The sequence below is a fragment of the Lottia gigantea genome (assembly GCF_000327385.1).
Source record: "Lottia gigantea unplaced genomic scaffold LOTGIsca_18, whole genome shotgun sequence".
NCBI lineage: Eukaryota > Metazoa > Mollusca > Gastropoda > Lottiidae > Lottia > Lottia gigantea.
This window is the reverse complement of record NW_008708301.1, coordinates 2,479,562-2,503,456: the sequence shown is the minus strand read 5'-3', so window position 1 is coordinate 2,503,456 and position 23,895 is coordinate 2,479,562. Positions and strand designations below refer to the sequence as shown.

At 35.1% G+C, this 23,895-nt stretch overlaps 2 protein-coding genes across 2 annotated transcripts; both read right to left on the bottom strand.

Annotated features, from left to right (window-relative positions):
• Positions 1-8,080: 8,080 nt before the first annotated feature.
• On the bottom strand, positions 8,081-9,172 carry LOTGIDRAFT_113861 (hypothetical protein; the record flags this gene model as incomplete). The annotated part of the gene is made up of 1 exon (XM_009052301.1): positions 8,081-9,172. A coding segment is annotated over one exon (1,092 nt), but the record flags the coding sequence as incomplete, so codon positions are not given.
• Positions 9,173-12,802: 3,630 nt separating this feature from the next.
• LOTGIDRAFT_213719 (hypothetical protein) lies at positions 12,803-17,855 on the bottom strand. The gene is made up of 6 exons (XM_009052300.1): positions 17,661-17,855; positions 15,654-15,794; positions 15,340-15,450; positions 14,863-15,029; positions 14,566-14,682; positions 12,803-14,277 (listed from the first exon to the last, which is right to left on the bottom strand). Exons 1-6 carry the CDS (start codon positions 17,764-17,766, stop codon positions 14,038-14,040), a joined length of 882 nt encoding a protein of 293 aa, XP_009050548.1. The 5' UTR covers positions 17,767-17,855; the 3' UTR covers positions 12,803-14,037.
• Positions 17,856-23,895: the final 6,040 nt, after the last annotated feature.

Genomic DNA, 23,895 nt, shown 5'->3' with positions numbered 1-23,895 from the left:
TTGTATTGATAATGCCTTCAGGTTTTTTGTAAACGTGACCAGAGTGTCCTGTACGCTTCAATACATCTCGTCTAAAAAATATCACGCCCCATTCAATAGCCCACTGACCTTCCATGACCTAGAATCCAGTTTAGAATTTTAAAAGAATCGGCATGAAAAACTATGCAAAGTGAACAAAAAATTACTTTTGGAATCGACAGAAATAAATATTGCTATGGGCATAAATGCCAAAATACGTTGTAGAACATAGAAACATTACAGATAAATTACAGCCTGTGGGTAGCATTGAATTATTCAATAATACTTTGTGGAACAGATAAATTACAGCCTGTGGGTAGCATTGAATTATTCAATAATACTTTGTGGAAGAGATAAATTACAGCCTATGGGTAGCATTGAATTATTCAATAATACTTTGTGGAACAGATAAATTACAGCCTGTGGGTAGCATTGAATTATTCAATAATACTTTGTGGAACAGATAAATTACAGCCTGTGGGTAGCATTGAATTATTCAATAATACTTTGTGGAACAGATAAATTACAGCCTGTGGGTAGCATTGAATTATTCAATAATACTTTGTGGAAAAGATAAATTACAGCCTGTGGGTAGCATTGAATTATTCAATAATACTTTGTGGAACAGATAAATTACAGCCTGTGGGTAGCATTGAATTATTCAATAATACTTTGTGGAACAGATAAATTACAGCCTGTGGGTAGCATTGAATTATTCAATAATACTTTGTGGAACAGATAAATTACAGCCTATGGGTAGCATTGAATTATTCAATAATACTTTGTGGAACAGATAAATTACAGCCTATGGGTAGCATTGAATTATTCAATAATACTTTGTGGAACAGATAAATTACAGCCTGTGGGTAGCATTGAATTATTCAATAATACTTTGTGGAACAGATAAATTACAGCCTGTGGGTAGCATTGAATTATTCAATAATACTTTGTGGAACAGATAAATTACAGCCTGTGGGTAGCATTGAATTATTCAATAATACTTTGTGGAACAGATAAATTACAGCCTGTGGGTAGCATTGAATTATTCAATAATACTTTGTGGAACAGATAAATTACAGCCTATGGGTAGCATTGAATTATTCAATAATACTTTGTGGAACAGATAAATTACAGCCTGTGGGTAGCATTGAATTATTCAATAATACTTTGTGGAACAGATAAATTACAGCCTGTTGGTAGCATTGAATTATTCAATAATACTTTGTGGAACAGATAAATTACAGCCTATGGGTAGCATTGAATTATTCATTAATACTTTGTGGAACAGATAAATTACAGCCTGTGGGTAGCATTGAATTATTCAATAATACTTTGTGGAACAGATAAATTACAGCCTATGGGTAGCATTGAATTATTCAATAATACTTTGTGGAACAGATAAATTACAGCCTATGGGTAGCATTGAATTATTCAATAATACTTTGTGGAATAGATAAATTACAGCCTGTGGGTAGCATTGAATTATTCAATAATACTTTGTGGAACAGATAAATTACAGCCTGTGGGTAGCATTGAATTATGCAGTAATACATTATGGAACAGATAAATTACAGCCTATGGGTAGCATTGAATTATTCAATAATACTTTGTGGAACAGATAAATTACAGCCTGTGGGTAGCATTGAATTATGCAGTAATACATTATGGAACAGATAAATTACAGCCTATGGGTAGCATTGAATTATTCAATAATACTTTGTGGAACAGATAAATTACAGCCTGTGGGTAACATTGAATTATGCAGTAATACATTATGGAACAGATAAATTACAGCCTATGGGTAGCATTGAATTATTCAATAATACTTTGTGGAACAGATAAATTACAGCCTGTGGGTAACATTGAATTATGCAGTATTACATTATGGAACAGATAAATTACAGCCTATGGGTAGCATTGAATTATTCAATAATACTTTGTGGAACAGATAAATTACAGCCTGTGGGTAGCATTGAATTATGCAGTAATACATTATGGAACAGATAAATTACAGCCTATGGGTAGCATTGAATTATTCAATAATACTTTGTGGAACAGATAAATTACAGCCTGTGGGAAGCATTGAATTATGCACTAATACATTATGGAACAGATAAATTACAGCCTATGGGTAGCATTGAATTATTCAATAATACATTATGGAACAGATAAATTACAGCCTGTGGGTAGCATTGAATTATGCAGTAATACATTATGGAACAGATAAATTACAGCCTATGGGTAGCATTGAATTATTCAATAATACTTTGTGGAACAGATAAATTACAGCCTGTGGGTAGCATTGAATTATTCAATAATACTTTGTGGAACAGATAAATTACAGCCTGTGGGTAGCATTGAATTATTCAATGATACTTTGTAGAACAGATAGATTACAGCCTGTGGGTAGCATTGAATTATTCAATAATACTTTGTGGAACAGATAAATTACAGCCTGTGGGTAGCATTGAATTATGCAGTAATACAGTATGGAACAGGTAAAGAACAGCCTTATATGCAGTGTAGCAGAAAAAAAAGTGCTATTGATAAAAATGCATTATGCAAATATACGTTTCCGCGAAAGAACAGTAGGACTTACTATGGGTAGCATTGAATTATTAACTGATCCGATAAAGATAATTTTAGCACAATTGATCGCTACTCCTACAGAAAGTTAATATAACTATTATTAATATTGATATATAGAGCAATTATTACATTCACACCTAGTTATATTGAGTTTTTCACCTTACTTTATCTCTTTGAACTGAAACACAATTTTAAGGAATCCGGTACAAGTCCACCAGACAGAACATGGTGTTTCTACCATTTACAATGCTACTAGTTTTTTGCTATATCACTCTATAACACTTTTTCATGATAAACGAAACTAACATGCTCTTTATCTGTGTTGCCGTTAGCAATAATATCAGTGCCAAGTTTCATCCCCTATTTTCTCAAAACGACCAAGGAATAGTAATGTCAACTTACCCCGTACTGCACAGTGTCGCCGTTTTCAAGTTAGTGTAAAAAGTCAATTCAAAAACTATTTATATACTCAACGATGACTCAGGGCTTTTTATATTTACTTTCAACTATATAGCTAATCGATTCTCTAATGAATTATGGAATGTAGACTTTGGAACAAACTTTGAGAGTCTAGGGAAACTAGGGATGGGGAAGGACAGCACAGTTAACAATAATAATAAACAAATTCAATGGTTAAAAATAATGAAGATTACGAGTACAGTAAGTTCAAAATATATATGTGTAGATAGTTGTACGAGGACGCTTTTATTCGCTTTTTGAATAATTTGAATTGACTGTCTTTTTAACCAAATGAATTTCCTCCAAATATTGAAATTATTAACCCTTTGCGATTTGCTGACATATGTAATAGTGTCACAAATTACTTTATTATATTACATTGAGGTCCAAGCAATATTTCAATCTTGGCTTGGGGACTCCAACCGTTCATTGGTCATACAAGTGTCTCGAAGTCATAGAGTTGTCTGGTACAAATTAATGTTATTGTAACAATTTGATATTACCTTTACCCTAGTCCACCAAGAGACTTTCCTCAAGCCAACGGATTTGCGTTTAGTGCCATTTAAACATTTTGTTTCCTACCACCATTATGGCACTGGTGATAAGGTCTCGGGTGGTGTTTCTATTATTGTCAATAGGAATGTCGCCCAGTCCGAGATCACATTCAATTCTCCTCTGCAGGTAATAGCCGTTCGAGTTACACTCCACGTGCCTATTAACATTTGTTCCATCAACTTACCACCTAGCTTATCATTAAACCCGAGAGAATTGGATGACCTTGTTGCCCAGCTTCCTTCTCCTTACATTTTGTTAGGAGATTTCAATGATTTCCGATGATAATACCAGAGGAAAATTAATAGCTGACTTCATCTATGACAATGATCTTTGCATCTTTAATGACGAATCGCCTACGCTTTTCTGCTCAAAAAACGAAACTTTTTCTCATCTAGATCTGATAATTAGCTCTCCATCTTTGTTCTAAGATTTTTCTTGGGGTGTCCACGACGATCTGTGCCACAGTGATCATTATCCTGTAATTGTACGGAATAATGGTCCTTCACCTGTAGACAGGCCACAAAGATGGAAACTCTCCAAAGCTAATTGGCCTCTCTTTGAGGTTCTTTGTATTTCTTCTTTTCCTCAAGATGATCTAGATGAGGCAGAAGACCCGATGGAATTATTTACCACCATCTTACAAGATGTATCTGGTCAGGCGATTCGTAAAACCTCGGCAACTCCAAAACGATTCAATAAACCATGGAAAGAACGTAATCGTGCTATACGACTCCTTGAACGTTCTCGTACTGATAACAATATGGCCTCTTTCCGCATTGCACGGGCGAAAGCCAGGCGGACCATAGCGTTGATGGCTCTCTGTATGTTGATGACTTTCAGATGTGTTATGGCTCTACAAACATGCAGACGATTGAGCGTCAGTTGCAGCTTTGCTTAAACAACTTACAGCAATGGGCAACTGACAATGGATTTAGGTTTTCGAAATCCAAGACCGTCTGCATGCATTTCTGTAAACAAAGAGGATTGCACCTAGATCCAGAACTAAAGCTGGATGGTGCTGTCATTCCTGTTGTGCGGAAATTAAAATTTTTGGGACTCACTTTTGACAGCAAGCTTTCTTTTCGTCCCCATGTTAAAATCCTCAAGAACAAATGTCTGAAAGCTCTCAACATACTGAGAGTCTTATCCAATACTGACTGGGGAGCCGACCAAAAGGTCCTTAAAGGACTTAGAATAAGTTAAGTTGCGTTTCGTACTACTCCAGTTGAAAGTCTGTACGTCGAGGCTACTGAGCTCTCATTGTACGACAGACGTGACAGGCTTTCATAACAGTACGCTATCAAGATAGCATCATTGCCACACCATCCTGCTTACTGCCCCGTATTTAGACCTTACTTTGAACACCTGTACGAGGCAAAGCCTCGTGCTTTTTCTTCTTTTGGAGTCAGCATTCAACCCCTTATGTCAGCGGCTGGTATAAGACATGACCACTATTCCACCTTGGTCAATTGCTCCACTCCAAATAGACTTCAGTCTATCGAGCAACAAGTCACAGACAAGCTCTGTTGTCTTCAAGTCTAAATTTCTTGAACTAAGGTCTAAATATGGGGATTACTCACCTTTCTATACAGATGGATCAAAGGATGGTGATAAGGTAGCAGCCGCTACAGTTACACCATCCGAAGTTCTATCTGTAGCTTTTCCATCAACAGCCTCAATTTTCACAGCAGAACTCATTGCCATTTTACAGGCACTTGAGTTCTTTCAGTCCTCTACATCATTAAAAAAATGTATTATATTTTCTGATTCTTTGTCCTCATTACAAGCTATTAATAACATCCAGCTTGTTCACTCAATAATCGGGGATATATACAAGCTCTCTGGGCCGAAAAAGGACATTGTCCTTTGTTGGCTCCCCAGTCACATGGATATACGTGGGAATGACATGGCAGATGCGGCGGCTAAGGCTGCTTTGTCACTGCCTGTTTCCCCCTTTTCTTTGCCTTTCACTGATTTAAAATCGGTGATAAGGTCTTTTATTCAACATCGATGGCAGCAAAGATGGGATGCTGCAGACACTAACAAGCTTCATGCCATTAAGCCTCTCCTAGGAGACTGGCCCTCCTCCTATTGTGCCAACAGGAGAAATGAAGTTGTTTTGTGTCGCTCTCGTCTTGGGCGTACTCACCTCACGAACTGTTATTTGCTCAAGCGAGAGCCTCAACCAGTCTGTGAGCACAGCCAGCTCCGCCTGACAGTGAAACACATTCTGATTGAGTGCAAGCATCTCAAACCTTTGAGATCCCAGCACTACCGTGCTGGATATATACGTCAATTATTTGCACAACCTTCTCTTTATGAGAAGGTTGTGGCTTTTTAAAGACAAGTAGGTCTTTATTTTAAATTTTAAATACATTAGTCATTGTTTGTTTTAAATAATTTGTTTGTTTTTGATACCACTATGTGGTGTATTACCTGTGATATTGTTTTTAGTAGTTTTTTTACTTTTCCTGTGATATGGTTTTGATCAGGGTTTTTTTTTTTACTGTGATATTGATAGGTGTTTTATTGTTTGAGTTTTTTTTTATTATTTTAACGTATTCTGGAGCTATATAGCCCGCTTGGTGCTGATGCTCCTTAATGCATTCCATTTCATTTCATTTCATTTCATTTCATTTCATTTTACCCTAAACTTGCGGAGACCCTTAACCCCTGATTGGATGGTTATTAGATGATTTTTCTGTTATTATGGCCTTTTGTTTTTTTCTAGTCTGTATTGTCTAATAACCGTTATTTCTGAATCAATTTTTCCTACCCTCATCTCAATGTCCTACAAGACTAGTTTAATTCGATTTATAAAACAATTGAATTAAGAAACTTTTGTTACCAGAATGTTCATTGAACCAGCCGTCGGAATGCACTAATCCATTCCCTATCTCCATTCAGTTTCCGTATAAATAAATGATCTTTCATTCGTCGACCAATTAAATTCCCAGCAGTTGCCGATGCTAGTAGTGAATGAAAACCCTGTTGCTCTCCGATTTTGTAGGTTGACAGGAGTCCTACTAAATGACAACATTCGTTGTATTGGGCCGTGCTATATATTCAGTACCAGTTCTTCAGAATGCTAATTAGGGGTAACTCGATGCTGGAGCTATCAAGAGTTACAGGTACGACGAGTTTCGGCCCCTTTTCACAAACATAGGCTACCAAAATTTATGTTTTGGGATTGGATAATTCTCTTACTTATAGGCTTTTGAATACCTCTTCTTGGTCTAGAAATCATAGATTACTGGACAGTTGGATTCCGGAAATTCCACAAATTGCTTTTACTAATCCAAGTTAATAGGCTTTACAGTGGAGATTAACAACAAGCGACGGTACAAATGTGAATTTGAGACTTCAAATGCAGGAGCAATGTGAAAATGGCATAGGCTGAAGTTTCTTTTGGATTGGGATTGTCCCACCTAGAAATTTTTTGAAAATATAATTGATTTTCGTAGTGACATGACATTTATATTTGGGAATAAACTATTTTGAAATTTCTAAGAAATGAAGTGGGTGTACATTTCTGAGGGAGCAGCTAATCGATATAAGCGGAGTCAGAATGACTGAGCAAATTCTATAATTCAAGGGAAGTAACTTGTACAATAATAATACATATATTTCGAACGAAGGTTGGTAGTTACAATATTAACATATCTATAAATAGGTTATCTTAAATATATAATAGAACTGTTTCAGCTCTGAGGTGATTAATGATTTATTGTATTGTATTGTATTGTCTCTTCCGGCCCTTCCGTGTGATATATTTTCTGCATTTTACACTTAGTAATTAAATGAAGATGATGTCAATGATCAATACTATCAAATAATTCGGCAAAGATAGCTATCAAGAGTGATAAATAATTTAAATGAAATCATGATACTATAAAACTATCGGAAATGACAGAATGAATATTAGTCCTATTTTGATTGTTTATTTAAGCACCACGTCAGGTTCTGAACCAACGTCATCAGAAAACACTTGCATTTCTTCCATTGGCATGACGTCATCATGTCGATTTATATCATTAGTATTACTATCGACTGTAAAAACGCCATTTTTATTTCTGTAAGAACTGTATCTATATTGTCTCCTTAAAATACTACACCATCGTTTTCTAAATTTAATCAGCATTGCTAACGTCACTAAAACTATACTAGCAATACCAGCAGCGATAGCCGCAACTTTAGCACGTGTAATGACGTCATGTCGGAGCTCTTTAGTGTTTCCGCAAATTTGTTCAGAGGTTAACAGTGAAACTATTTGTCGTCCTTGGTATTTCAATGGCGAATCACACATTAATTGTTTTATGTTTGATTTTGTTTGATTATTATGAATGATGGGTAATACTTGTGGTATCCAGTCCAAATCACAGTCACACTGAAACTTATTTCCCTTTAAATCTACAATGACGTCAGAGCTCCAATTCACTACACTGCGAGAAAATGACGTCAGGGAATTTGCACTTAGATCAAATAGTGATAAATTGCGCAGGGATGATGTTGTGAATTGTATTTCTGAGAGAAGTGTATTTCCACTTATATCTATTTTTCTTAACGAATGCAAGTCCTGAAACACACCTTTTTCAATGTAGGTCAAATTATTTGATGACGTCATGATAAATGATTCCAAGGACGATAATCCATTGAGGTTTTCGTTTTTCACAGACACAATTTGCGTTTTGCTCAAATCTAATACTGTTAACTTTTTTAGCTTAGCAAAGAGTTTAACAGGAATCGTGTCAAGATCCGTTCCTCGTAAATAAAGTTGCTCCAAAGAAATAGCTCCTTCGTCTGACATCATAAAACTTGATGGTAATAGCTCATGCAGACGATTTCCCGTCAAACTCAGATATTCCAGGTTAATGAGATTTGAGAAAGCAGAAATAGGAAGTGACGTGAGTAGATTATCGTCAAGAACTAACATCTTTAATGACGTCAGGTTTTGAAAGATTTTCCATGGAAACTGATCAAGTTGATTTCTGGGAAGTTTTAATATTTCTAAATTCTCCAGACAGCGAAACGATTCTGCTTCTATTAAAGATATTTGGTTACGACTTAAATCCAGGTTCACCAAAGACTGCAAATCCTCGAAGTTCCCTATTTTCAAACATCTCAAATTATTGTAACTTAAATCGAGAAACCTCAAACTTGTTAGATTTCTAAACGTGTTTTTGTCAGTCTTTGTTATGAAATTTCTCGATAGAAATAGGGTTTCTAATTTATAAAGTGTTCTGAAGGCACTGCCATCTATTGTTGATATATTGTTACTAATAAGATCCAAGAGACGTAACTCTTTATATTCCAATAATTCTAACTTGATTTCTGTAATTTTGTTACGGCCTAACTTAAGTTCTTGCAAGCGATCACCATTTGATAATCCCACAGGAACTGACGTCAAGTTACTGTGAAGACAGTTCACAACATCAACATCACACTTACATCCATGAGGACATGTCACTTCCGGTTCACATGTGTATTTCTGGAACAACAGGATCCACACTATTATCCACCATCTGGTATTCTGCGTTGGTGGTTTTACCATTCTGCATAATGTTTAACAACTACATTCTGTTTGAATCTGAAATTATAGAGAACAACGAGTCAGTTAAAAGGTGAGGATGGTGAAGTTGATACCTGGACCCAAACCTTAAAGATCTAATGTTATAAGTGTGTCCATAATTATTCTACGTATGAATGAAATATGTAAAGTTATCGTGTAATATAATGGATTAAAACGTAAAACATTTTTTAGGGATAGTGACAAATTGACAACGGCCAACTAGCTGTGCCCATTGCCCTTCTTACTTTATATTATTTCTTGTCCACGTATTCTCTTCTGGATTTGAATAAAGCTACAATCTTTTTTGTTTATATTATCCATTGAGGCTAAGAGCTTGAGAATGATGATTCATCGCATCTCACCGGAGCAATAATAGAAAGACAAAATTTACAGATCGCTAAAAACGGTGATTATATGTCGTATGTCGGATTGTCAATTTCGAACGCTCGGGGTGACCACCAGATTTAAATTTTGAACATGGGCAACTGGCGGCAATTGAGATTTGACAAAGCCTTTTGTGCGCTCAGATGAACTAAATCTAGCTTTCTTTCTAATGCTATAGTATTTGCTTACAGAAAGTTTTGTAAGTCGAAAGATCGGTTTAAGTCTCCTTAACCTGCGGATGCACCATTTTGGGGGGTTGATTAGTCTTGTAGAAAAAAATTGTAAATAGTCTTTAGAAGTACTAGTAGTGTACGAAAAGAGCATAATTCCTTGAAAAATATCTCAAACTAGGAATTTTACTATTTCTATATATGTCTATATATCATAAAGTATCTTAAAATGACGAGTCTTTGAAGGCTCAAATGTTGACGTTGAGCTGTGAACACTATTACTGATTGGCTTAGCTAAAAGACGTTTTTGAGACTAAAGTATGATTGGTCCAAAACAATGGGGCATCTGTCCCTTTAAGAGAAGCTATTGTCAGCATACTTACTTAAAAGGGTTGGTTCGGCATACCGTTCTCACCAAAAGAAGCATGGTAGATAAGTAAAGGTCTATTATATACAAGGCCACATAGTTAACATAGTTTCTTCATAAATATATTTGTTCCCCTACTTTCCCCTATAATTAGTTAGACCCTACCTTAGCTAACCCAATTACACATCTCACCAACTTCCTTCATCTTCAGAAGTTGAAATATGCTAATTGTTTATAATGCTATAATTCAATAAAATACCATACAAGTGATCATCTTGTGGATCGTTCAGAGTTAAAAGATTGGAGTTATACATGAGAACTGACTTTATTTGTTCTCCACTCACTATATTGTGGACTAAAATTGAATTCAATCAGCAACCAGGTAGATGAATCTTTGCTTGACATATATTATCTTACTTCCATGTAAGAACATATACGTTGATCAAAATACCTCATAATGTCTGTTTGTTATATCTATGAAGTACATCCTAGAACTAGCACGAGAACATCTTACGACACACAAAATAACTTTTCTTGCACGTATCCCTTTTCTAAATTCTATAACCCAAGGGCTATTATTAAAATCTTTTAAGTAGACTGCTTCTATACCGAAGGATATTAATACATCACTTAGTTTCAAAGTTGATATACGAACATGAAATTTTAAACGTTGAACCATTATTCACCTTGACAGAATTTATTACGATATAAAATATCAACTATAACATCTTAATGTCAACAATTTTAATATGCTCATATATTATATTTAGGGACATGTACTTGTATAGCCTGGGCAATTTTCTACATGATTACCACTAGTAGGCCTTGTGGAAATTAGGCTTTTTCTTTAGCTCAATAAGAATTAATTTTTGGATGATATAAATAAATATTTGTACTTTTTGGCTCTGATCGACAACTGATGGACATCATCTCATCAAATCCGTCACAATCAATACTGAGATTTTTTGCTCAAAACGGTAAAATAATCGTAACTCTGAACTTCTGTGAACCAGAATATTATAATTTTCATCAAAGCAAAGTAGCAAATCTGTAGACTGGGTCCTGGGTGGTCGACTTTTATGGAAACAATTTATTGAAACCTGTTCAGTCCTCTACAAGTTAGATAATCGTGCTGTAATGCACTGGTAATAGATCTAGAACTCATTGCCACTTCCTGATACTGATACAATATGGACAAATCTTAGTCTAAAAGTCTCCTATTCAAGACGTTAAGACGTTCCAGACATAAAGAGTATTGTAATGATTTTGCTTCGCATCACCAGATAGAGAAATCCCCCTGAATAATATTAAATTATCATTATATAAATGACACAAACAACTATCACGTGCAACAAGCATTTTATGTTATCTTGGCTGAAAATTATCTTGCAACAACTCTATTACCGATTAATGGATTAGAGATAAATGAAAATTCTTAAAGGTTAATACTTTGCACTATGCAAATTGGAAACAGTATTATACACTTGTAGCTCCGTATAAACTTAAGTTATACTTGTCTATACTATACACCTGAGGAAAACCGATCACCATCTACTAGACTGTTTGCTACAGCACTTGACCAATAGAATTCCAAAGACGTAGATTCATATATATCTGTAGGTTTGCTAGAGAACTAATTAAAAAAACACTTCGAAAACGTCGGTGCTTTGTATTGCAACTGTTTAATTGCTGTCTTGAAAAATACAACAGGTGAAAATGTCACTAAAATAAGACTTCACTTACCTGTTATGGGAATAGGAAGGCTTAGAGTTGAAAACTAGGACACGATATTGTTTATAGTGTCACAAAATAACCAGTATATTTAATGGTGGTGTACTGTCACACTCCGCTACGTCTATTATACTTACAGTCTAGTGTCATTTAAGGGGCTAAACTTTCATTGTAAACCTTATGGTGATTGACATCTACAAATGCGCATGTATAATGGGATATACATAACATTAAACATAGTTGGTTAATCATTGAATTTAACAGCCGATAAAACTTCTGCTACCTTGTAACTACCTATATCCTATTTGTCCGCTCTTAGATGAATCACAGAAAGGAGACTGGCCCAGCTTTGTAGAAGCCCACACAATAATGGTGTTGCACTATTATTTATTATGAATATTATCACTAGATATTTTGAACACACATGCATCCTCCACATGCTTGGTTGCTATAATCGGTGCCTATCATGTTAATTTCTTATTCATTACTTGCCAGTGTATCAGTTAGTATCTACGACACTGTGTCCGTATTGTATTAACTACAGGTGTTACTTATTGCTAATATATGCAGAACAACTAGTTTATTTCACTCTGAGCAACGAAGTATTTCAATATGTATTTATTAAATCGGTCTGTACTTACTTAAAACGAGTTTCTTCCCTTTGATCAAGTTGATCTACACAAATCAAGTGTCGTCCTAGGCCTTTGTCAACAATATAGTAAAAAAAAGGGTTGAAATCAAGTATGGTGAATGTTTAAATCACGAGGTCCACATATTTCAATATGACCAATCACACAGTCTGTAGAGCAAAGATGGTAATAAGATTGAAAACAACTACATCATGCCCATTCTTTTCAATAGTAGATCATGGCACAGTAAGCTTCAAGTCTCAAGCCTATACAAACACACCTTTAGGTAGAACATGATCTTTTTGTCATATGTCCTTAGGGACAAAACACTGATGTTTAAAATCAAATTTTTTATTAACTGAATGTGAAAGGATAATAAATTTACACAAATTGAGGTGACTTTCAAAGTTGGGAGAGTTAACAGAGTATTTCAAACTATGAACCAATAATTATTACTTGTCCATACAACTACATGAATTCATTCTCTCAAATAATCAGCACCAGAAGGAAAGGTCATTGAACTCAATACATCATCGGGAATGCATTAAGATTTACAATTGCACAACAATCTCTCAGTGATCAACTCCCCCCGACAAAACATTTAAATTTTACAATTTATTTTTACATTTTGTCTAAATTTACATCAGTTATATGCAGAATAGTTGGTTACAAAATAGAGCAAAGAAGCTATTAAATGCAAAACAAATCAGCATGAAATGATTTGTGTAAAATGCAATTCGACTCATTGCTGTTCTATCATTCAGTTTTATGAAAATTTGATTTGCAATTAACTCAGAAACTTTAGACAAGAAAGAATTGCTATGTCTATAGACTACTACACAATAACTGGACAAATGCCTGCATCAAATCATGAACATAAAAAAATCTCCCAAAATAATGAGTTTTATTGAGTCTACATTTATACATGAAATAAAATCTCCATATTAAAAACAATTTCTTTACAATAATTTCTAAATAAGGGTGGGTATGCATGTGAGAGCATTTAACCAGCATTAGGTTATATAAACACACTCATATTCAAACCCACCCCTTCTCATTCTCACTCACACAGCTTTCATCTCTCCATTCTTACACTGGGAATAGTCAGAAAATAATACTGGAATTGACCTGGATTCCCTTCAAAGAGTACTAAGACATATTTGTCTTAGAACAGAATTTACAGTATTATTTGCTGGCTAAACCCACAACTCAATTAGGCATAGGAATACTGGACACAGAATTTAAAAACAAAACTAACATTTGCACATATATCATCTAAACATATAATATATGAATTATTTGAAAATGAAAATTGCTGGTCTTGAGTGAAGGTGGAAATTTAAAAAAAAAAAGGAAAAACACAAGAGAATTGTGACAAAAGTAGATTCGATCCTCAAATTTCTAATTTTACAAATAATTTTATCAATTTAACAAATTTATACTATGGACATATAAATATAATCTATATATTGTTTTAACTTTTTAATTTTGAAAACCAAATATCAATTTTGAGGTGAAGTATAGACTTGTTCAGATAGTAAAATTAAAGCTAAATTATGCTGTATATTAGTCTACAAGAAGTTCGAAATGGACACTGCCTTCTTTCTTCAAACGGTTATGTTGAATATTTTTAGCCCAGGCTTTGCATTCAATCATAAGACCAATATTTCTCTGGACTCCAACAAATTTGACAAATACGATAGGAGCTAGGTATCCCTTCTGGTTCATGTAGGGGAAGAATTTCAAACTAAAACCCTGGGAAGGGAAGAAGTGAGGTGTGCCCATGTTCTGACTGTCTCCTGGGTTCTGAAAAAAGAAAATGGAATTTGTTAGCTATAGAATTACTGGAAATAAAGAGGTTCTACTCTAATGTTTGTTCATTACACAAACTGAACAACATTTTCAGGTTTTGATTTTGATAAATTTATGTGCCAAAAAGAAAATTTTTTAATGTTCTTCAGTGTAAGAATTATCCAAATGAAATGAATAGAGTTTTACATCCTACTTATTAACCAAGTGTTTCATTTCAACTCAAATATCAATGCTTTATATTCCCTGAAAATATTTTAGGCATAAAAATGCATATTGGCTTACCTCGCCTTCACAAGAGATCCAGATCTGATTTTCAGAAGAGTAGATATCTTTCACATCTTGAGGCATACTGTCCGGCAAAGCTGCAGGATCATATAACTCTGGGGTCCAATCAAAGATCTGAAAGAAATATACATAATAATAAATATAACAATCAGGAATAGACAGATAGTTTAAGTCCTTATTTCATACAGTTATTGTCCGAAATCCTAGAACTGCTAAAAGAAAATGGTATTGATAATGAAATTGTAATATTTTAGAGTTTCAACTAACAAAGTCCATAAAATCCACATTACTTACTTTGTTGAGTTTCAATAAAATACAGGGTTCACCATCAGGGAAACCAAATTTATTGGCACTGGAACAGTTCTGGGTTAGAGCAGCAATATCAACTTTACAAGGTAAATCAGCATTAGGTCTTAGCTCAGTTGTATTACATTCTACATGACTACTCTGGTTGGCATACACTACAAATATAATTACAAAAGTTAACCCATAAATGATTTAAACATAAATTAAGGTGGTAACACTGTATATGAAAACAAATGTCATGGAGGTAGTCCTTAATAAGGTTTATGAAGACAGTCTACATCATGCAGTGTGAAACAAAGGTAACTTTGCTAAGACAGTGGCATAAACACTCAAAAAGCCAAATTAAATATGGCACAGTATATAGAGAAACAAACTCAGTCAGATAATCTATGCTTGAACACAAATTTGTAAAAAACACAAGGCAAATTTTTGACAGGTGCCTACAGATATCAACTAGATACTTACTGTCTAAAAATCCATTTAACTCTGTGGTAAATACAGAATATGTATCTGGTTCATTCTTGGCATATCTAATCAAGGTTGAATCAATGTCCGGCTTAGGTTTGTATCCCATCCCTACAATACATATCAAACACATACTACAGAAACACATAGACCAATAAAATGTTTAAAAATACATCAATTACATCCAGTTACAAAAGACTAAATACTGCAATTAATAAAGAGTTGATAAAGAGTTCCGAGATGTTTGAATCTTGACAAGAACAATTATTCCATGTTTAAACTTTATTACTTGAAATCAAAAGGATGATAATTACCTGGGTTGGCCTTCAATAAACTGTCAGTTCCCATTAATTTAGGGTATTTCTCATCTATGGTCTGATAAAATACAGCTATTAAAGCAGCAAAGAATCCAGCTAAACAGGCATAGAATATCAGATAGAAGAAACCAATCTCAGCTGAAATAAATATAGAATGTTGATTAGGTTTGAAATTATGGGAGACAGGGGGAAGTACATGGCAATGTTACAAAATCACTGACAAGAACAGAACAATTCTGTTGTAAGGTATGTTTCAATTTGAACCCATCTTTTAAAGGCTCTGAAAGGATTTTTTATGTCAATTTGAAAAAATTGGGTCTAATTCATTAAAAAGAACAGTTTAATTCATTAATATTTAGAGTTCAGTTAATGTCATATGTTTTAGAAGGTCAAACTCGACTGTGACATACAATTATTTAATGAGTAAGCGAGTTGGTAGTGTAATATTGTTTACGACAATGGTATAGTATATATTAACATGACAATCTCCTCATAATACTTAATCTGAAGGCTTTATGGTCCAACACAGCCAATATACTCTTAATATATAATGACATTTCATATAAATTATAAAGGAGTGTATGACTAAACTAGAATGCAGTTTTAGGAATATATTTCCTCATACTGTCTTGCAACAACTGTTTCATTGTTTTAATCATTTATGGCATTTATTTCTTATTTAATTAGATTTATTTAGCATTTCACAATAAAAGCTAACAAAGAGAAAGACAAGGCAGGATTTATTGGCCCCTAAGTACATCTGCTTGATTTGGTAAGCTAGTGTATAATATTGTGCATCGCCTATAGCCATTGTTGTCTACATATGAGGTAACTCTAACCACTACATTTGAAGAGCAAAGACAATAGTCACATTGTGATGTATAGTGAATTGTTATGGTTGAATGAACATTGAAAGTCAAAACAATTCCTCTACTTAATAACCTTTCTAACATGTCTCTTGAGGTCTAGATCAGCCTGTAGGTATTATCTGTCACCTACTCTCTCATCCATGAAGGTTAATGTATTCACTCCTACAACTACTTGACAAATCAGATCAACAGCATCTTATTCCTTCAATTACTTATTTTAATGTCTGTCAAAAATAAATTCATTTAGGTTCTAATAAATATAAGCTTAGGCCTACTAGTTCTATTAATATAACATGAGCTATGTGGTCTCTTAGAAATGGATGTTACAGTGAATCATTTGGGTCAATAATGGGAATGGAACTGAAATTAAAGTCATTAGTTGACATCTTAAAATATTAAACTAGTCTGCTAGCAACCTTTCTCAACTAATTTATTCAGTGGATATTTGACTACATTAGGCCTATGCCAAAAGCTTTTCTAAATGACTATGCTACATAATTTGTCTTTATCTTTTAGTGCAAGTAAAGTAGTGCATAAAATGTTTATGACAAGATCATATATATAATTTTTTTCATCGAATTGAGAAGGGCAGGGAGTGAACTATCACCAATGTCAAATATCATTTGCCCTAGAAATGTCCTCTAAATTTCAAGTCGGTGACCTAGCTTCAATCTGAATGACAATTTGAGAAGACGCGACTTTTATGACATCTCATCTAAAGTTATAAGTGTATATGAGTAGTCCAGATTGTCATCTATGAATCGTTAGTGAAAGCTATCCAGGTAACATATAGCCTCGAATTACCAGTATAATACCTTTTACTACGATACACACTGCGCATGTCACTTACTCCATAATTTACACAGACAACGCTGTTTCCAAATGGAAAGTTACAACTGGTTTTCGGCTGTCAAATTGTGATTTGCTTTTACTATCAAACACACAATTGCAAAATAAACATTTCCAATGAACAGTTATTCATTTCACAGTCAATAAATTCGTTATTGTACGATATAATCCAAATAACATGTACGGACTCGATCTCTGCAAAATCTCAGTTTGTCCTCTAAAAATTCTTGCCAGTTCTGACTTTAAAATCTCTGTTTGCAAATGTAAATCTCAATCAAATACTTACCCCAGCTCCTGCCAGAGCGGCCCATTACTTTCTTCTCTTCTGAATTCCATAAGAATTTCATAAAATCATCGACTTTCTGCTTGAACGTTTTGTCCCTCCCGTCCATTTTTGCAGAGTACAAGACTAATGCGATGCAACCTTGAAGAGAACCCGGATTGTACTGCCGGTAGAAGGCTGAAACAGTCGATAAAATAATCTCAAACCACGTGACCAGGCGTAACAAACCGATAAAGATAGACAGGTCACGTGACAAGATTACAGAGTATTACTACAATATTTACTCAACTGTAACTGTATTCCTTTGTTACATTGCCGAATCATATGTAAGGACAATCGCAAATAATATGACATAATGTTCAATTTTGTGAAATTAACATTTCTGATAAACGTCATGGAAGAAAACCTGACTTTGCAGAAAAAATAATTTCGAAATAGATGAAACTTTAAGAAAATTTCGCAATATTTCGCAAGTGGTGTAAAATTAGAATTTATTTCTGACAGATTGACGGGGTGCCAAAAACAACAATAGATCATTTAACACCCACAAATCGCTAAAAATACGGCTTTAGATAATCTAACTTATCCTCGAACAATTACTGTTAATTAGGTCATAGATTAAAGACACCGCTCATATTTGACACATCTTGGAAATACTTTTCTAATTTTTGTAGGCTACTGTTGGAGCATGAGAATTAGATCCGTCACTAGAGCGTGGATTGAACGTGAGTGGAGAGGGGATAGGAGAGGGGGGGGGGGGGTCGTTTAATGTTTTTTTTTTATGTAACATCGAGAGGAATTTTGCAGTGTGCTAATATGTCACTGACCTGGTATTTAGATTTTATTGTACACTGCTTGTGATGACCAGTCCTCACGTCAACAAGTAGCAGAAAAGAAATCTGAAATAGTTATCTCTTCGCGCGAATATTTTAGCTACTATTCTTTTCCAGTTGTTCATCTCTTTGTTATTTTGACTTATGGAGACATATAGCTTAAAAACGGGTTAAGTTTACAACGTCCTGAGCCTAAAAAATTTAAGTGCGTTTTGGTGAAAAAAAGTTAATTTCACACAATTTTCACCCCAGAAAGGTTTTAGGAATAGGTTACCACTGATATTTTCATTGATTAGCTTGAAATTAGAATATTACCATCATAAACAGCACGGGCCTTAGTCAGAAGAGTAAATATATTTCGTAGTGTTTTTTAATTTAGTTTAGTTTAGTTATAAAACAGAATAAAAAGAAAAATATGAGATTTAGTGTTCTAAATTGTTCTGTGGTATACAATATATCTTCAATTTTTTTACATTAAAATTTCTTGCCAATCAACCTTTTGGTTTGAAATTGTTTACCATGACCTTAATTCGTAGACGATATGTGGAGTTTACAAATTAAAACAAAATATGTTATTGTGTTGACAGTGATAATAATCAATGATTAAAAAGAAAGAGATGACATGTAGATTATCTGCCTGTAGACATCAATACAACCTTCTATATCTTGACATATTGGACATCTTTATGTTTTCATATTACAATTTAGTCCGGTCTGTTCCGACTAGAATCCATGGATCCAGGGATTGATTAGTAATGGGTGACTATTTATTTTAACAAAAGTTCACAGCCAGAAATTCATTAATAATTCTATGCGTCTTTCTGATCCAGACAATATCTTTCTTTCGATACTCGAAGATAAATCGATTGGACAACAATTTTGATAGTCTGCAAATTTAGAATGGTGGTTTTGAAATAAAAGATGGGTCTATTCCCAGGACCTACCATCAAAAACTAGGTATAGCCCAATCAATGGTCATTAAAACCACCTTTTTGATAAGCACAACGTGAAGTAGAGCTATAATAGTGGGTCATTAGAGAGGTTGTAAGAATATTTCGGACTAGAGATTAATAAAGATAAAATGAGGTAGATGTAAGACTGAACAATAAGATATAGATAGCTTATCAATCACAATATATCTATCAAATATACCTAACACTTCATATATACTTATCATTGTATACCTATATACATTGTTCTTATTACATAACATTATACCCTTCTTCACATACCCTTACCCTCGGGCAAGATCATTACAATACATTCTTATCACTAGTGATTGACATGGGACATTGACTTATTTATTGATTGGAAGAACTCTATATTATTACACGGTTTGGTTATTGTGGGGTGGGGGTTGTAGCTATATATTCTTGACCATTTAATTTACAGGTTGGTTGGTAAGTGGGGTAACTTGTCATCTACCAACCAACCAATTCACAATTTAATAGACTATGTCTATGTCTAAGCCGATAAATGATCCAAACTGATTCCATACCATAGAAGCCACAGGATAGAAAAGAAGAGGGCATTGGTTTTCATGTCATTCTTTTCCATTTTGATAAAGCTGATGGACTCATATTAGTGACTAGCTCTTTGACGTCCGTTTGTCGGACTTTGAGTTGTGGATTATGGTATATGGACAATTGTGGAGAGGTTCGGCCATTTTTCATTACATGACTCATAATAATTCCATCGAACTTAAATTGCTGCTATGCTGATATTAATGTATTGTTGCTTGCAGAATTGACACCAAAGCGCTAAAAAAGTGTTGTAGGCCTATAATATTTCAGATTGTCTTCGTGTAAAAAAATGGCTTCTCAAATAAAAGCACCCAATAACACTAAGGTAGGCTAGTATTGTCAGATTGTATTATAAGATAATTCAAGGTATAAATTTTACGTGACTGGTCATAGAGATATAGGCCTATGTGTATGTTAAAACATTATAACATCCGATACGACAGAAATAAAATACTTAATTAAATGTAGCCTACAATTATTTGAATTGACACAGACCTATTATAGCCTGATTGTAAAACAGCAATGTTAATATAATGGTACAATAACTAGGAGATATTAGTCACTAATGTATTGTAACTATCTTATTAACTAATGGTTGTAACATATTTAATTAAAGACTATTGTATCATCAATTAACATGTAAGCTATGAATAAATCCATCCAAGATAGGGTCTACAATCTAAAGTAGAAAGAAACTTACTTAAGTTCATAATATTCAACATGTCTAGGTTCAGTTTAGTAGCCTATCAAACAAGACATGCATGTTTCGAAGTCATTATTAAAAGGACAATATTAGGGGAACGACAGGAGCTGCAGTAGGCCTGCTACAGTTGATGTCGTCTACTAATAGAGAAAGTCTTGGCTGGTTGACGTTCGCGGCGTGTATGTAGGGGGATCTACGAAAAACACAATAAAAGGAGGGCAAAATTACTCGGAGGTGCCTTCTGTTGAATAGTGACTTGTTACTTGTCAATAGTAACTGTTTTTTTTCTTACCACCCTAATCTTCAAAAGGAGGGCAAAATTACTACCAATAGTAACCTCCCTTTGTCCAATCAATCATCGAGACCCCGTTTGAATCGAATGTAGGTAATTAGGTCACAGGTAAATCGGTCACCGGAAGTATGGTCACAGTAAAAAGGTCACACGGTAATTTGGTCATCGTAATAAGGTCACACGGTAATTTGGTCACAGTAAAAAGGTCACACGGTAATTTGGTCAAAGTAAAAAAGTCACACGGTAATTTGGTCACAGTAATACGGTCACATGGTAATTTGGTCACAGTAATAAGGTCACACGGTAATTCGGTCACAGTTAAAGGGTCACACGGTAATTTGGTCACAGTAAAAAGGTCACATGGTATTTTGGTCACAGTAAAAAAGGTCACATGGTAATTTGGTCACAGTAATAAGGTCACACGGTAATTTGGTCACAGTAAAAAAAGTCACACGGTAATTTGGTCACAGTAATACTGTCACATAGTAATTTGGTCACAGTAAAATTACCCATTTTCAGTGGTGTTGGTCATCTTATTCATATCAACCGCTTGTAGTTAATAGATTCAATAAATGGTGGAGGACGGGCAATGTCACAACTTAAGTAGGTTCGTGACTTTCACCTTGACCTGCAATGACCTTAAAAGTCATTGTGTTCGTCTCTTCGTCCCATGGGAGTTCTTTGGACTAATTGCTCTGTCCAGATGCGGTGTCATGAATCCTCCGACACTCCGACACAGTCCGACAAGACATTTGAGACTTGATATTCGCAAATTGAAAAGCAGGTTTTCATCACACAGGCTGCAATCTTGACGTTTTCGAATTTACCACTGAATGTGGAATTCATATTTCCGCAGAATTGTATTTCTGGTCCTCATATCGATCAAGTGGCGTTTGAGACTGAAATAATAAACGATTAGGCCTATGTGACCTAAATTTATAGTGGCATTGTCTCGATTGTTTAATGAACTAGTCTTTAGATCAATTTGCCTACCAAGCCATTTCAATCTTGAAAGGTGCTACCAAGCCGTTTCAATCTTGAAAGACCTTGCAATGATACAGTCTTCTCCATCAGCTCCATAGAGTTACTCTGACCATATTTAATGAAACCGTGTTTCACACCCTATTCATTTAGGCCTATTGTTAGTTTTAGCCCATTTATGGCCTGGTTTTCTTATAGACATTGCTCCTTTAAATTGTAATAAAAGTGGACAAATGACATATAATAATATAGAAAACCCAGAGAATCGGACAATAAATAAGCTCTGTAGCCCCCATACAACAATTGTGCACAGTGGCGTAGCCAGAGGAGGGGCGGGGGGCCTCCCTGATATTTGAGACTCCACAGGCCGGGAGACGATATCGGAAAAACATTCAGTCTTTCCGACCAGTGGGTAAACCAGGGACTGTCTGATTGCACCAAATCCTTCCTAAATTTCAAAAATTTTCATGGGGGAGACCCTCAAACTAAACCCATACAGATTCCCTACTTTAAAATTACCCGCTCCGCCTCCGGGAACCACTCGTATCTCTTACCCCCCCACAATTTGCTTGTGAACACGTTAGAGGCTAGAGTTTTTATCGGATTTTGATGAAACTTGGTATGTGTATGTATATCCATGAGATCTCGGTTCCTTTCGATATTCAGCATTTTGCGGCCGACGCTTTCTGAGTTATTGCCCTTGACGCGCTCAAAACGTGTTTAATTTGGCTTGTGAACACGGTGGGGACTATAATTTTTATCCGATTTGAATGAAACTTGATATGTATGGCTGTATTGATGAGGTCTCGGTTCCTTTCGATTTTCAGTTCCCGTGAAGGCTTCCGGAGTTATTGCCCTTGTGTAAAATTCATTAAAATTGACTCATATAGAGTACAGAGATTACAATTTTTATCGGAATTGATTGAAACTTGGTATGCTTGGTATCATCTTGATACCCGCTAATGTCTGTCCGACTAAATCGAACGGGTTCCGAGTTATTGCCCTTGACTTTGCGCAAAATGCGTTAAAATTGGCTTTTTAAGAAGATAGAAACTACAATTCTTATCGGATTTGACTGAAACTTGGTATGGTTGTGTATATTGGTAGCATCTCAATACCCACTGATGTTTGTTCGATTTCGTTGACCTCTTCCGAGTTATGGCCCCCGACTTAGCAAAACATTTATTGAAATTGACTTTTAATTCAAATTTTTTTTTCTGAATCGATTAAAACCTAGTTTACCTGTGTATATTGGCTACATGGAAGTAGTGATGCTATTTAAAAGGCGAAAGCCGTGAAGAGATTTGCTGCTGGTGGGCGTATAGCCTTGTGGGCGTCCGCTCGTATATTTTAGCACCGTTGCTCGTAAATTTCCAAGCCTGTCCCAATGACCTGAGCGTTTTTCAATTTTCGGGTAGGGTGAGATGGGCGCCCTTCAGATACGTGAGATACGTGCGAAGCATCTCACCCTACCCCCACCCGAAAATCGAAAAGAATCTGCTTTGAAACGCTCACGTTATTGGTACAGGCACGGACATTTATGAGTAGTGGAGATTATATATAAAATACATATTAAATCAACTTCATTGCTGAAGTCAATACTGGATGATTTCACAGGCTGCATTCAGTGAGTGAGAATTCTGTAATTTGGAATGGCGAGAGTCGGCAAAAGTTAAACGGTGGTATGGCTTGCAAGCTTAAAAGGCAGACCGGTGGCGGGTTGTATCAGCAATAACAAATACTGTTCGACCGTTCAGGGCCCCACAAGGTCCATCCATCTCTGGCAGAGGGCAAGCAGAACACTATATTATGTATTATGAAATGAATATCGCTACACCAGTTACCAGTAATTTCATTTTACTAGTTTTGCCTTGACCAGATCACTGTGTGACCATATTACTGTGAC